The 16,312-nt window shown below is 45.5% G+C and overlaps 1 protein-coding gene across 1 annotated transcript in view; it reads right to left on the bottom strand.

Annotated features, from left to right (window-relative positions):
• Positions 1-16,312, bottom strand: part of TRIOBP (TRIO and F-actin binding protein) — an 85,017-nt gene that overhangs the window by 15,037 nt on the left and 53,668 nt on the right. Inside the window, exons 10-14 of the mRNA XM_084809763.1 lie at positions 7,987-8,043; positions 5,673-5,741; positions 4,145-4,234; positions 2,771-2,880; positions 339-897 (exon numbers count right to left, since the gene is read on the bottom strand). Coding sequence (XP_084665889.1) covers positions 339-897; positions 2,771-2,880; positions 4,145-4,234; positions 5,673-5,741; positions 7,987-8,043 — 885 coding nt within the window. The remainder of the gene's footprint in view (positions 1-338; positions 898-2,770; positions 2,881-4,144; positions 4,235-5,672; positions 5,742-7,986; positions 8,044-16,312) is intronic.

Raw genomic sequence — 16,312 nt, 5'->3', positions numbered from 1 at the left:
AAGGCCACCTATTCTTGCACTGTTTGTTGCTGTGAACTGTACATGAACAAGAAACAGACAGTTTTTCCCCTTCCTGGGATGCCTTTATCCACAATGGAGAGAGTAATGCCCTGCGTCAGACTTTTACATGCCAAGAGTTCTGTGTAACTTCTCATACACACTGATAAAAGACGGTAACACCTCACACACTTGCACACACCAGCCTCTTTGCAGCAAAGCACTATATTAAGAACGGCCAGAATTCAAACACACACACAGCATGATACAAACTTGTTTTTAAAAAGTACTCTGTCTTCCTGAACATGGCACCATAGTTCTCTCTCCATGACCAATTCTACCTCTTTCTCCAGTGCCTCGCTTGCTTCCTCATGGCCTCCTTTGCTCTGGTTCAGTAGTGCCATCAGTGGTACCCGCTTAGAGTCCTTCAGGGGCAGACGCTCCAGCTCCTGCCATTTCTTCTCAATCTCTTCACTCAGCCAACTCCTCTGAGCCTCGGAGAGGGGGGTCCCTGGAGATTCATGGCCTCCTGCCTTGTGACAGAGGTCCCCTGTCAGGCCATCCGTCTGAAGGACCCCACTGGCCGGAGACTCAAACCACTTCTGCCGTTCCTCCGAGCGGGAGGCCAGGTCCCGCTCCAGCTCCTCACGCTTGGCTGCTCCATCTGCGGCTCTTACACTCCCTCTTGTCCGCTGTGGAGACCCCTGATTTAAAGGCCCCTGTTGCAAGGGCGACAGCTCAACGTAGTCAAAGGCGTGCCGCTGCCCATCTGCTTTCCTGCTGCCACCGCCCCTGGTTATAACCTCAGATCCTGGGCTCGGCCGCTGCTCTTCGGACCTGAAGGAGCTCTTCTGGGATCCATAGCTGTGGAAGGAGTTCTCCTTATTGCAGCCAGACAGCCTAGAATCAGGAGAGAAGCCACCCAGAAATTAGAAGCAGGAACAGCACAGGCAAGTGCTGTGAAGACCGCCCACGCAGACTCTCTAACCCCGTTGTATGGTCACACCCCAGTCCCAGGAACCGCCCAAGTACAATTCACCCTGTTAAACCACGTGGCGATGCAAGAGGAACATGTTTGCAAGAGGCCACAAGGACCAGGTAGTTGGGGCTGCAGCCACACACTCAAGTTCTGCTCTGCATAAGAGATAAAGTTTGGGATGAGAAAGGCAGCCAGTTACATGGCCACAGGAATTCTCTCTTCCTCTGGGGAGAATGTCCTGGATCATATAGTTTGCTCCCTCCACTTTGTCCTGAATGTTTGGCACCAGGAACTGTCAGAACCAGAACAGAATGTGAAGTACTGCCGAGATGGTGCCCAGTTAAACATTTCCCTCAGGATGACTTCACAAATTTTTTTTTTTTTGTACCAATGCCATCTCTTAATTGGGGGGGTGGGGGTCCCTGAAGCAACATGCCCTTGGTAGGTCTTCACTCCACTTATTTATTAACATAACATTTATAAACTGCTCCACATCAGTGAGAGATATTAGGGCACTGTACAATAGAACAAAAGCACAGAATACAGAAACTTACAACAAAAGCAAACAGATCAATAGAATAGCAGCTGGAATTTTGGGTTTTTTATTTTATACTGTAGTTTTAAACGTTTATATTATATTATATTATGGCGTACTTTATAGTTTTAATTGTTGCAAACTGCCCAGAGTGCTTTGGCTATTGGGCAATATAGAAATATTGTAGATAGATAGACAGACAGACAGACAGACAGACAGACTCAACAGTCAGGAAACGCTAGCCTGAGAAGTCTTCAGCAAACGCTGAAAACAAAATTGTGTAGGTGCTCGCCTGATCTCAGTTGGAAGGGCGTTCTGCACGGTGGGAGCCACCACACTGAAGGCCCTACTCCTGGTGGTTTCCAAGCGGATCTCTGACCCATGCAGAACCACCAGGCGTGCCTCTGCAGAAGACCTCAGCAATCACTTGCATGACAGCAGCTCCTTCTCTGCCGTACGCATGATTGCTGCCCACTTACTCAGTTAAGCAGGCACAGTTGAGGCAGAAGAAGCGCAGCAGCTGCCATCGCCATCAACTACTCTGGGAGAGGGCAGGCAAGCAACAGCAGCATCAAGGAACCAACAAGGAAGCCTTGCTGCTGGCTTCCCCAGGAAGGAAGCTAGTGGACGCAGCTGCAAGGAGCGGCTGCCGCAGGCAGCTCCTGGCAGAGGTGGGCCCTTCCAGGACACTGGGGCTTCAGCGTCTGCCCGAGGATGCCCACCCTCTTCCTGTCACTCACATTCAGTGCTCAGTTTTGGGTGCGTACACAGGCATCCGTGTACGATTTGACTTGCACAAGCCACCTAAAGCCATTTGTTTTGTAAAAGCACTTTGGGCAGTGTACCTTCTCTCTGTTTGCAGCACACCAAACTTTGGTTTTGCTTTACATATTTTGACCTGGTTGAGGTAGGAAGGAGAACCGACAATTCAGCCTCACAGCAAGGGATGAGATTAGAAGGGTCGCTTGCAACGGGGAAGGGCCTCAGAGCAGCAGTACAGCACACGCTCTGCATGTGGAAAGTTCCAGGTTCAATCCTGGCTAATTTAAGACCCGTTCATGTCAGTGGGTCTACTCTAAGTAGGACTTATGTTGGATTTTACCCAGAGAAAAGAAATATGGGATATTTTGGAATGCGCAACATGGTGGGTTCCAAACAAAGCTTGAAAAACATTAGTCAGCGACCCAATCAGGAAAACTGATCAAAATCGCTGTGTTGACAGGAGTCATGGGGAAAACAAAAATTCCCAAGGCCCATACTTTGTGACATCCGGCACGCAGGCAGGGCGTATACTTTTCCTCAGAGCCTCAATCCAGTTCCGTCGGATTCCCGATGTCATTGCTGATAACGTGAAGACGCCGTCTTTAGTCTGAAAAGGAAACACCACACAGGGCTTGGTTGTATATGTCAGGCAGATATGTCCCTTAGCTCCAATACAGGAAGGAGGAAAGAAGGCAATGGGGCAGATGCAAGCCAGCACATCCCACTGAAACCTCCAAGCAACATCTGGCCAACGTTTGCATACGATGCAGCCCTAAAGTTTGGGTTCTGACTAGGGATGTACGAAAGTCATTTATCTTTTCAACGGGGTGATTCGTGGGGGGGGGGGGAGGCGCTCTGCACCTCCCCCTGAAATCCTAACCTGGCCGGCTCTGTTCCGCGGGAACTCTGCAGAGCCGCCGGCCGGGTGCATTCGCAGGCGCCTTGTGGAGCCTGCAGACGGAAATTGCGGCGGTTACAGCGGCCGCCATTTGCGTTCCTGTTTTTTGGCCGTGATAGGCTACGTAAATATTTACGTAACCTATCACGGCAAAAAACAAAACAAAACCAGGGGCGCAAAAAGCATAGCGGCCGCCATTTGTGTTCCTGTTTTTTTGCCGTGATAGGCTACAGCTCATTATTTTATCTTCAACTGAAACTCAAGCCCAGTTAATTTAAACCTTTCCCCAACAAGAAACTAGCCATTTAAACCCAAAGACAGAACATTTACACTGGGATTTAGTAGGGAGCAGTTTATTCATGTTAATGTTGAAGGGGACAATGCCAAAAATAATCTTGGAGTATCCCTAACAGAAAATGTATAGACATCAGCTTGGGCCATATTTTTATTACTAAAAATAAAAAGGGTCACAGTGGCATGATTGTCAGGTTACTCTCTCTATGTTCCCACCCACTTAAGAAATAAATACAAACTTCACTGAAACCTTATGTTGCCTGCCTCCATAATCTACAAGCATGTGTAGAGAAAATGGGCATCTATTCTGTATCAGGGGTAGGCAACCTGGTGTCCTCGAGATGTTTTGGACTGCAATCCCTATAATCCATGATGGTGATGGGAGTTGTAGTCAAAAACATCTGGACGGCACCAGGTTGCCTACCCCTATTCTAAAGGAACAGTTTTGAAGAAGTAATGCAAGAAGGCCCTCAGTGCTATAATTTTATAACTACAATTTACAGAACAATTTCCATCTGAAAACCGTGTTATCAACTTTGAGCTTGTCCCATTATAATGGTATGGGATAGGCCCTTTTATCACAGCAACACCTAATCATCTCAAATGCTTTTGTGCCAAGCACTGTAGACTAGATGGCATTTTGTTTCATGTAAAGCATCTATGGATTCTAAGCACTCACATGTATCTGGAAGCCATAGTTGCGCTGCACAGCATATTCTGTCACATCGGTGCAAGAGCGCAGGTCGATCTCCCCATCCAGATCATCTGCCTGAAATGACCTCCAGAGCATCAGCTTAAGCTAGGCTTCAGGCCTAATACCACTCCCAACTCCTCAACTTCTTCCTTAAACACACACACACCCTCTTACAACCTATATATTCCTCTGGACAACTCTTTCCAAGCCCAGCAGAGTCCATGCTCTACCTACTCCTCCTCTGTTAGTACAAAAGACAGTATTAAAAATACCATAGCCTCCACTGTCCCCTTTCACCAGTGTCCTAAGCACACCACTTCTGCTCATGTTCCTCCAAAGTAACAATATACAATCATTATGCATGGTGTGGAGAATGTGGACAGGGAGACATTTTTCTCCCTCTCTCATAATACTAGAACACGAAGTCATCCCATGAAGCTGATTGGTGGGAGATTCAGGACAGATAAAAGGAAGGACTTCTTCACACAGCGCATAGTTAAACTATGGAATTTACTACCATGAGAAGTCCACCAATCTGGATGGCTTTAAAAGGGGGGGTTAACAAATTCATGGAGGAGAAGGCTATCAATGGCTACAAGTCCTGATGGCTACATGCTGCCTCCAGAACCAGAGGCAGTAGGCCTATATACTCCAGATGCTGGGGAACACGGGCAGGAGGGTGCTGTTGCACCCATGTCCTGCTTGTGGGTTTCCCATGGGCAGCTGCCACAGAATGCTGGACTAGATGGACCCTTGGTCTGATCTCGCATGGCTCTTCTTATGGTCTTGTTATACTATGCTTTTCCTCAGTGCTCAACTTGCTCCACGTGTATTCCGAAGTGTATGGCACTGGCTATGAAGTAGAGGGCCTTTTCAGTGGTGGCATCCCATTGTGGAATGCCCTTCCCAGAGAGGCTTCCCTGGTGCCTATGCTGTGCTGTTTTTCAGTGCCAGGTGAAGAACTTTTAAAAATAATCGCCCAGGCTTTTTAATCCTTCAGTTTGTAAAACTGTTCGTGCTTTTTTAGATATTTGCGCCACTCCTGGTTTTAGTTCAGTTTTCTTCTGTATCTGTTTTTGTTGTTCAACGTTTTTATGCTATGTTTTTAAACAATATTTTATGGTTTTAGCTCTGTTTTGTGAACCATCCAGAGAGCTTTGGCTATTGGGCAGTATGGAAATGTGATCAGTACAGAAATGTAAACAAGTCAGTGACATAAATAATCAAGGAGAACTAGTATGGTGTAGTACTGGGACTGGGGAGATCCAGGTTCTAGTCCCCACTCGGTCATGAAGCTCACTAGGTGACTTTGGGCCAGTCACTAACTCTCAGCCTAACATACCTCACAGGGTTGTTGTGAGGATAAAATGGAGAGGATGATTGTGTGAGCTGCCTTGGGTTCCTTGCAAGTGGAAAGAAGTGGAATATAAATGTAAAAAGAAAAGAATTCTCTCAGTAGTGGCCTGACTAACCCCATGAAGGAGAGACCATGCAGGTCAGGACACTTCCTTACCTCCTCAGCATTGGAGTCCCTGTAGTATCTCAGGCTCGAGTCTGTCAGCACAAACCAGTGCTTCGTCCACTGCAGATGGAACCATTAGGGCAGCGGGGGAGGGAAGGGCAAGACAAGAGGGAAGGGGCTAAGTTAAAGAGCCCACAGAAGCATGTAGCACTTGTTGACCTTTCAGACTTATGCTCAGGAAGGAAAAGTCAACCCCAAGGTCCAGCTGCTCCATTTTTGCTCAGGAGACACCTCCGTCCCGCTGTTTCTTCAATGGGACAAAGCAGGGGTGTTGAACCTTAGGCCCATGGGCCAAATCTAGCCTTCCGGGGTCCCTCAGATGTCCCCTCCCCCTCCCCCTTGCCCCACCCTTTCCCCCCAACTACCAATTGTTTGGGGGGGTTCCTGGCTTTTGTGCAGTCCCTGCCTCCCATTCTGAATGATTGAAATGCCTCTCCTAAGGTATCATTATTGGCAACAAAAGCTTTAAGCCAAAATATGCTGGTATTTTTGGCATAGCGCCCTTTTGCCTTCAGCTCCTCAAAAGTGCCTCCAAAATGGAATTTGGCCCTCGGGCTGAAAGAGGCGCAGCAGCCCTAGGACAGAGGCAGCATTTGATGGGTCGCATGCAACAGGGATTACAGAACACACAAAGCATGCTGGGTAAAGTGTGAGTCAAGATTCTATTCTTATGAATGAGCTACAAGTTCTCAGCTATGCATCCACTTCATTCCATTCCAAAAGGAATTCTGGAGTTGGCTCGAGAGCAGGGGTGGATAACCTGGTGCCCTCCAGATGTTTTGGACTGCAACTCCCATAATCCCTGACCACTGGCCATGCTGTCTAGGGCTGATGGGAGTTGCCCTCCAACACATCTGGAGGGTAACAGGCAGCCTGCCCCTGCTCTAGAGAGATTAGTTTTCTGTGCTTAAAAAAAAAGCCCAGTGACATTTTCACCAGCACCAGACAAACAAAAGCTTCTGTACAGCAGCATGTTTAATGATGAAGGGAAGTCAAAAGCAGCGATCATTCCTATTTCTTCAAAAAGGATTGCTCGCTTCCCCCAAAAATGTTGAAGGGGGGGGGGGAGAAAAAGAAAACTACTTTCCTTAGTAATGGGGGGCAGAAAACTTTCCAAGGCTGTTTTTCTGTGGAAAATGGATGCCACTGAATGGATGCCAATTGCAAATACAATGGCTGGGTTGAGACAACACGATAAGGGTTGAGTGTGGGTTGTCACTGAACCATGGGTTGCTGTTGAAATGTGGGTTATCGTGTTGTCTGAACCCTGCCACAATAATAAACCATGGTTTGTTAATTGTGAACAACCCACAGTTCACAACCCAACAACAAACCATGGGTTCTCTTCATGGGTTGTTCATGATTAGCAAACCATGGTTTGTTAGCACAGCTGGGTTCAGACAACATAACCCACATTTCAACCACTACCCATGATTTAACCATATCCCACACTCAACTCCTGAGTGTGCGTTATCATGTTGTCTGAACCGATTCAATATTAGGCAAGTTTGGCAGTTTCAAAGTTGTAATTAATATTTTTCAGGCGATTATCAGCAGCACATAATGTGAGAGAATACATATATGTCATTGAAATGCATATATGTCTCAGTGTATAATGGGACCAATAAGTAGTGACAGTAAAACTGAAGTTGCCTCAATAACCTTAGAAAAAGAGAGTTTAACTGTTGAAATAGATGAGTGGTGGTAGGCATATCATGCACAGTTCTTGAATTGCTAAAATCAATCAGAGCAGCCCTTTCCAAACTGGTGCCCTCCAGATGTGTTGGACTATAATTCTCAGCATCCCAACCAGTCATGCTGACTAGGGGACACTGGGAGTTGTAGTCCAACACATTGGGAGGACACCATGTTTGGGAAGGCTGAATTAGTGGTCAACAGTTTTCAGTACCTTTGTTTCTTTCTTACATGTAAGCAGTGTAAGGGAAATACATATTGTTTTGCAGTTTTTACAAGTATTCCAATAAAAATGTCTACATAATATAACATTTAAATTACATTAAATGTGCTTTAATTTCCCCCCTCAAATATTTCAGGTCAAATCCTTGTGATGTATTGGGACAAAAAATAACATGGGTAGTTTTTTTTAGCTTTGTTGTTTATTTTATCTGTACTGAGTAAACATGCAAAATTAGATCACTCTCTAGTGATTTTCTGATACAAACTGAAAATTTTATGATGCAAATAACTTTATGCAAAGTAGCCTTATGTGCATAGGAAATGCTTCAAAATTTTAAATTACGATTCAATATTTTCTGGAAAACCCACATCACTGTCTCAGCCTTACCTCTCCTGGCTCGTCCAATATGGACATCCATCCCTTCTTGAAATTGAGAAGATCCGGCTAGAAAGAGAGAAGACCACACAGAGATTTATTAAACAGCATGGGATTAAGACATAAAAGATGGAAGTCTACATTAAATCCATAAAACTGAGCTCTAACTATTTATTTTACTTATTTATTACATTTATATACTGCAGTTTTTCCTCCGGCACAAACCCAAGGCGGCTTACATAGTCTTCCTCCCCCTCTCCATTTTATCCCCACTGAGAGTCAGTAACTGGCCCCAAATCACCCAGCGAGCTCCATGGCTGAGTGGGGACTAGAACACAGATCTCCTGAGTCCCCATCCAACACTCTAACCACTACACTACACCGGCTCTCATAACTGAAACAACTATAACTGAAATATCGACTAGAAAGAGAAGATACACGTGTTCCAATTAGATCAATTACTGCACTTTCCCCTACTCCTTCTGAGTAACTAACTCAGCCTTGAAATAAGCCCCCCGAAGTTACTAGCCTGCAACATTTTTTACTAGCCTGGCAGAGAGGGACAGGGGGCTGTATTTCTAAACTGGGTGGGTAGGACTCCTCTCTTCTAACAGCCAATCCCTCCTCTGTCAGCTCGCTCACACGACTGCATGGAATCGTGCTATTTATTTCAAACCATTTATATCCCGCTCTTCCTCCCTAAAGACATCAGAGCAAAACCAGTAAAACTGTAAAATATAAACAACAACTAGCAAGCGACGAAACACACAGCAGCCAAAATATCTAGAAGGACTCAAAACCCCTATTAAAATAAAAGTTCTAACTGTCCTCCTATCCAGAAGTAGAGAAAGAGCCATGTAGAAAGAACCCCTCAAGGGAGAGGGAGTTCCAGAGGTGGGGGGCCACCACAGAAAAAGCCCTCTCATGTGTTGTCACCTTATGTGTTGTCACCCTGGAGAGCCAGTGAAATGGGCCACTGTGGAAGATCACAGTTCTCAGGCAGGATTTATATACAGGAAGGTGGTCCTTCAGATAAATACCTTCAAGATGTCCCCAACCTTTTTGGACCCGTGGGCACATCTGGGAATTTGTGGAATTGCTGTGGGCACCACCAAAAATTGGCTCCTATGGTGCATGTGGCTATTCACATAACGGCTGCCGTGAGGCCGGCTAGTCAAAAGTGAGTTAAAGAGGTGGGTGGGGGAGAAATAGTGAGGGAGGGGGAAATAGGAAGGGGTAGAGGGGAGAGAAAGAAGACTGTCCTAACATTTTCCAAGATTTTTCTTAAAAACAATTTTTTAAGGGGGCAGGGAGGGGAGAGCATCATGGATGCCCTTCAAGGTCCCTGTGGGTGCCGTGGCGCCTGCGGGCACCACATGGGGGCTCCCCTGGTTAAGGGCTTCATAGATCAAAAAACAGCACTTTGAATTACGCTCAGAAATGAATAGGCAGCCAATACAGTTGGTAGAAGAGAGGGGTTACCTGAGCCCCCTATCCTGCCCATGTCAGCAGCCTGGCTGTAGCATACTATGCCAACTGAAGCTTTGAAACAGGCTTCAAAGACAGCTCCATACGGAACACATTATAATCATCAAGACGTAAGGTGACTACGGCATGGATTACTGTAGCCAGATTAGAAAGTTCCAGAAAGGGGACATGACAGCTGGTGCACCAATTTAATTCTGCAAAGGCACTCCTGGCCACAGGTGAGGCCTGAAAATCCAGATCTAAGGCGAGATCCAACAGCATACCCTAATGGCAAACCTGACTTTTCAGAGGGAGTGTGCAACCCTTTCCAATACTGGTTGAACATCCAAATTGCAAAACCTTTCCTATTGATCAGAAGAACCTCTGATTTGCCCAAATTTAGTTTTGGTTTGTTAGGCCTCATCCAGTCCATTACTGATATCAAGCTCTGGTTACAGACGTGAAGGCCTGGAAAAAACCAGGAAAAATTCAGGAAAAAAAAAAAGTTTTCCCTTTTCCCCCCAAGGACTGTTTTTGTTTTTTTCTGAAAAACTGAACAGCTTTGGATCATGAAATATTTTCTTTTAGAATTTAAAACAAAGTATTTATATATTGTTACCCAGCCTTTACTCCCCACAAAATGATTTCTAAAAACTTTCTATAAAAGAACACTTTTACAGAAAGTCTAGAGATGTAAAATGTCTGGAAATAATGAAATCATGGAGAAAAATATTTTGTAATCCTCTCTGTAAGATTTCCAGCATAGTTAGTTCTTTCATTCCTTATTAAAATTATTGATCTAAAGTATATTTTACTGATAGACATTTATGCTCAGTTTCCCAACATGTGAGTAGAGTCACCATTGTGCATTCTTGACAGTAAATGTGTGTTCTTGACAGCTTGGGTTTTGTTCTATAGAGTCCTGTGTTTCTGATGCTGTAGCAGTCGTTTAATGTAGTTCTAATCTATTCAGACAATAATTACAAATCTCCTGAGTTTACTTTTAAAATAATAATTTATGAACAAACTGAGTCATACATAAAATACCTTTAGGAACAGAAAGGCTGCTTTATGTTCCTAAAGCAGCCCTCCTCAACCTGGTGCCCTCCAGATGTTTTGGACTACAGTGCCCAGCATTCCTGACCATTGGCTATGGTACCTGAGGCTGATGGGAGCTGAGGTTCAAAATATCTAGAGGGCACCAGATTGGGGAAGGCTGTCTTAAAGCAACAAAGTGACTTTAGATCTGTAAAGAGCCCCCGCCCCCAATTGCTTATTTTTCAATTTTTCCACCCCTCCATCCCCGGCCAGGAGAAAATCTGTTTTTTTCCCCAGGGCTTCAAAAGTTCTGGAAATTTTGCATCCATAGCCTGGTCTAGGACATCTGCAGCTTCCTTGGGACAGTCAGAAATGGAGAGATAGAGCAGTGTCCTCAGTATACTGACAACACTGCACCCCAAAATTCCAAGTAACATTTCCCCAGTGGTTTCATGTAGATCGAGGTGGGCAACACACAGCCCATGGGATTCATGTGGGTTTCACCACCCTTCAATGCACCCGCCCTTATTGTCCCCACGGTGCCTTAAAAAAAAAAAGCTGAGGGAAAAAAGGGGAAAGTTTGGCAGCAAACCACTACCAAGGCTTAAAACTGACAAGTTTAGCTTTTTTGTTTTTACTCTTCATTGTCATGATGACCATGAAATCCTGGGCCACTCTCCAACAGGAAGGCCCTGGTGTGAACAATGAAGTCACCCAAGACCATAGGTCGGCCTTCTCCAACCTGGTGCCCTCCAGATGTGTTGGACTGTAAGTCCCATCATTCCCAGGCAGTATGACCAAGATGGGAGTTACAGGCCAACACATCTGGAGGGACCAGGTTGGAGAAGGCTGCCATAAGCCCTAGTGGACTCCAATGCCATATTTTAGAGGTGAAGGACGCTAGTAACTCTTCTTCAGAAATGGCATCCCTTCATTAATTTGAATCAATTTCATGATATACGAAGATTGGATCTTGTTGAATTTATGTAAAAAACAGCTGAGTTTAGAACAATGTTTTTAAAAGGTGCTAATCCAATACTATCCATCAGTTCTTAAAACGGTGCAGGCCAATCAGCTTTCGTTTGCACATCACAGGCAACAAGCATGAAACTTTGTCATGTCTGCACAGGAGATGAGTAAATATAGAAATATTAAAGTTACCTGCCCAAAGCTATGGAACGAGTCAGATCTGAGACTACAAACAGCCTTTTGAAAATGCAAGACAGGCGCTCGGAGGAGCAAAGCCCTCCCACACATCTTACACATTCACCCCTTTCCCTGCCTGCTCCTGCTGGCAAGGCCCTTGTGCCTCACCAACGTAAACGGGGTGGATGCCATTCAGAATCAAAGCAGTTATGCCACACACTCACTCTCCCTAGACTGCTGCACCCCAACCAGTTTGGCTTCCCAGTGCAGAACAGCTGACATAGGAAGACATCCTTCTTGCACCACAAAACCAAAGAAGGGCATAACAGCCACCCCCCAACCCCACACAGAAAGTCAAGCCAAAATCATTAAGTATTTGGATGCATTATATAGATGGTAAAATATAGGAAGAAAAATGAGGGACAGAAGGAAGACACCAGAAAAACAATTGTCTGAATAATCCCCCTTTTCACATGCAAAATGCCCCCTTACTCACTCACACCCCTTCAAATCCTGCATGTTCATTCGTTCCACAACAGGTTCACATGGCTGACAATGCTGCCACTACCTCCCACCTCAGCACAGGGTTTCTTCATTTACTTCATCCTTTCCCAGCAGCGTCAGACTCTCCTCCAAGTTGGATTCTTGGCAGGGGGTACAGGAAAGGTCTGCTTCCTTTAAAAAAATCAGGATTTTCGAATAGACTGGGCCCAAGGCAGCCACAATTCTGAATGCAGGCCTGTAGATGAAGTCTTAAAATATCACTAGCTGGTCTACTCTCCAAAACGGAGCTCCTGACTTTCCAAGAAGAATTGATATAAACCCTGAAACGTCTTTTAAAAAAAGAGCTGGTTGGCTTCCACCTGGCGCCCTCCAGATGTACTGCACTACAACTCCCAGCACTCTCAGCAACCTGTGATGGAAGCTGTAGTCCAACACATCTGGAGGGTGCCACGTTGGGGAATTCTGAGCACCATACCGGTGCTATTCCAGTCTCCGAATGCATTTTTCCCCGCTGTGGAAGAGGAAAGCAGAAACGTACAAGAGGACATTATCCATACCGGAGTGCCGTCAGCATCAAGAAAGCCATTCATAGGTAAGGTGTCCAGGGGTCCTAACTGCCACATACTCCCCCTCCAGAAGAGGGTATCACGGGGAGCAGCTCAGCACCTCCTGGAAGGGTGCTCAATTCCCCAATGGACTTCTGATACTTCCAAGAAAGCACCAACCAGGTGCCAGGTGGCTCTGCAAACCCGGCTGGGTGAAACTTTCCCTTGCTTTCATCTCCGAAGGCTGAGTTCTTGGGTTACACCCAAGCTTACAAGCAGACAGAGTGAAGCACGGACAACCCGGCCCACCCCGAATGGTACAACCTGATTGGATACTGGGGAGGGCCACCTGTTGCCACAACTGTGAATCCCAGCCTATCGCTGGCACGCTTGGCTGGGGTGTCGGATTGCAGGGCCTCGATGTCGACAGGAAGCGGGGGGGGGGGAGAAAACCCCCATGGAAAGAAGAGCCAGGTGACCTCGGCTTCCTCACTCTTCACCTTCAGGATTGCCGAACACTGGGAGAAGAGCAGTGTGGGTGGTGGGAGACGACAGGGGAGGTCAGTCAGCCATTAGGATCATGTAAAATAAATGAACTTTGTAGGAGACAGAGGGAAAGAAGATTTCATGGCACATTAGATAAGCCCGATTTGGCTGTTCTGACATTATGTTTTGTAGGCAGCCCTGCACTTCCCCATATGCACAAAACTGACCGGAAAAGGCAGAAGGAATATCGATCTAAATGATCCAGGATCAAGTTATTTGACGGTGTGCCTGCGCCCATATGAGCCAACCCTGGCCCTAAAGCTCAGCTTCAGATGTTCTGCTCTTTGGCCGGCTTACACAGCTTAGGACCAGTTTACCTGAAGGAGCGCCTTCTGCCCAACTGCTAAGATTGTCAGACGCTCTTCCCTGGGTACTGCCACCCACAGAGGTGTGACGGGTGGCTACCACGGAAAGGGCTTTCTCCACCGTGGTCCCAGTGGAGGCAGGTGGCCCCACTGTCAATGGGGTGGTGAATCTGCTCCGGGTTTCAGTCAGAACCAAGCAGAACTCTAAAGGAGCTATCCAAGCTGTGAAGCACCTTGAATAGCTTCTTTAGAGATCTGACTGGTTCTGATCAAAACCCAGAGGGAATTCTGAGTGGCCCCCTGTCATAGAATCATAGAATAGTAGGGTTGGAAGGGGCCTACAAGGCCATAGAGTCCAACCCCCTGCTCAATGCAGGAATCCAAGTCAGAGCATCCTTGACAAATGGCTGTCCAGCCTCGTCTTGAAGGCCTCCAGTGTGGGAGAGCCCACCACCTCCCCAGGTAATTGGTTCCATTGTCGTATTGCTCTTACAGTCAGGAAGTTTTTCCTGATGTTCAGCCGGAATCTGGCTTCCTGTAACTGGAGCTCATTATTCCGTGTCCTGCACTCTGGGATGATGAAGAAGAGATCCTGGCCTTCTTCTCTGTGACAACCTTTCAAGTACTTGAAGAGCGCTATCATATCTCCCCTCAGTCTTCTCTTCTCAAGGCTAAACATGCCCAGTTCTTTCAGGCTCTCTTCATAGGGCTTTGTTTCCAGTCCCCTGATCATCTTTGTTGCTCTCCTCTGAACCCTCTCCAGTTTGTCTGCATCCTTCTTAAAGTGTGGTGCCCAGAACTGGACACAGTACTCCAGATGAGGCCTAACCAGTGCTGAGTAGAGGGGAACTAGTACTTCCCAGGATTTGGAAGCGATGCTTCTATGAATGCAACCCAAAATAGCATTGGCCTTTTTTGCAGCCACATCACATTGTTGGCTCATATTCAGCTTGTGATCGACAACAATTCCAAGATCCTTCTCGCTTGTAGTGTGGTTGAGCCACGTATCCCCCATCTTGTAACTGTGCATTTGGTTTCTTTTTCCTAGGTGCAGAACTTGGCATTTATCCCTATTAAATCTCAATGTCTATGGAATGCCTTTCCCAGGGAGATCACCCTAGTGTCTGTATACATTTAGATGCCAGGTTAAGACCTTCCTCTTTAAGCAGGTATTCAACTTCAGTCTGTTGCTTTATTACTGTTATTGCTGGCTCTTCAATTATTTTAATATATATCTTTAATGTGTAATATTGTATTACTCTGATCCTTTTATTGTTGTATTTTTTGTTTGGTTATGATGTTGTTGTTGTTGGTTTTGTTTTATAATTGTAAACTTCCCCAAGGTCATTTGCCAGTTGGGCAGTATACAAATCTGACAAAATAAATAAATAAAAATAAGGGGTAGTATCCAATGTTAGTCCTTTGTAGAGTAGTCCCACTGAAACGAATGGGATTTGAGTTAGTCATGACTAACTTGTCTCATGCATTTCAATGGGTATACTCTACATAGGACTAACACTGGATACTACCTAACTAAAATAAGATTGGTGGTTTACCAGGATCAGGGACTTTTCAGTAATAGTTCCACAGCCATGGGACTCCCTTTCTGTGCAATCTCTGTCTTACCCGTCTTATTCTCTTTTTAAATGGATATTGAAGACCTCTCTGAATTTCCCAAAGGCTTATCCTCTGCTGGCTTTCTTGGTGGTGCATTTTAAATGCTTTGATATTGTTTTTGTTGCATTTCATGGTTTGTTGCTAAGGCACCACGTTCAGATTTGTACCTTTAAAAGGATATACAGGATAATAATAATAAATTAGAACTGCACACACAGGAGGATGAGAACGTACAGCGGCAAACACACCAAGTTTGAGAGGCCTTCCTCCTGGCTTCCTGGGAAAAAGAGATGCAAAGGGGAAACATGCATCTGAGAATGACATTTTACATTTTATTTATTGAAAAGATTTAAGCCACCTTTACTTATAGGGAGGATTTATAAGTCAGCCTACCAAGATGCCATACTAAATTTTAAACCACAAAACACCAATAAAAGCAACAACAATAAAATCAAAATTAACAATTAAAACCATATAGCACCATACACACAACAGCACCCAATGAAGTCCTGATTCAATCATAGGCCAAGGTAAAGAAATAAGTCTTTAGTGCCCACTTGATGGGGCCTGACAGACACAACTCCACAAATAGAGGGCCACTACCAAGAAGGCCCTATCCTTTGTGCCCACCCACCAGCCTAAATACTTTGACAAGAAGCACACAAACAGGACCTCGGAATGTGTACACACCAACTTAGCTTATACTTTAATTTATTTATTGTTATTTACTTTGTTACATTTATATTCTGCCTTTTCCTCCAAGGAGCCCAAGGCGGTGTGCATGATCCTCCTCCTCTCCATTCTATCCTCACAATAACCCTGTGAGGTAGGGCAGGCTGAGAGTCAGTGAATAGCCTGAAGTACACCCAGGGAGCTTCATGGTCAAGTGTGGACTAGAACCCAGATTTCCCAAGTCCCAGCCCAACACTCTAACCACTACAGTACACTGGCTCTCAACAGTACTTGTAACACAGAACTATGGCCTGAATACATATCACAAACACCTCCCACCAATCGTTAGTATTGAAGATCTGAAACGTTGAGAAGACATCATGTTACAAACTCACATACAAACCAAATGTTGAGTTAAAACCAAAAGGCCTCGCTTCACTTGGTCAGCAACGACACAAGAATGAAAATGTAACAGGAAGCCAAGAATACATGCAGACA

This window comes from Heloderma suspectum, chromosome 7 (assembly GCF_057233095.1).
Source record: "Heloderma suspectum isolate Gila_16-S chromosome 7, 16-S_ref, whole genome shotgun sequence".
Lineage (NCBI taxonomy): Eukaryota > Metazoa > Chordata > Lepidosauria > Squamata > Helodermatidae > Heloderma > Heloderma suspectum.
Note: the sequence above shows the minus strand (reverse complement) of the source record. Positions and strands in the feature narration are given on the sequence as shown.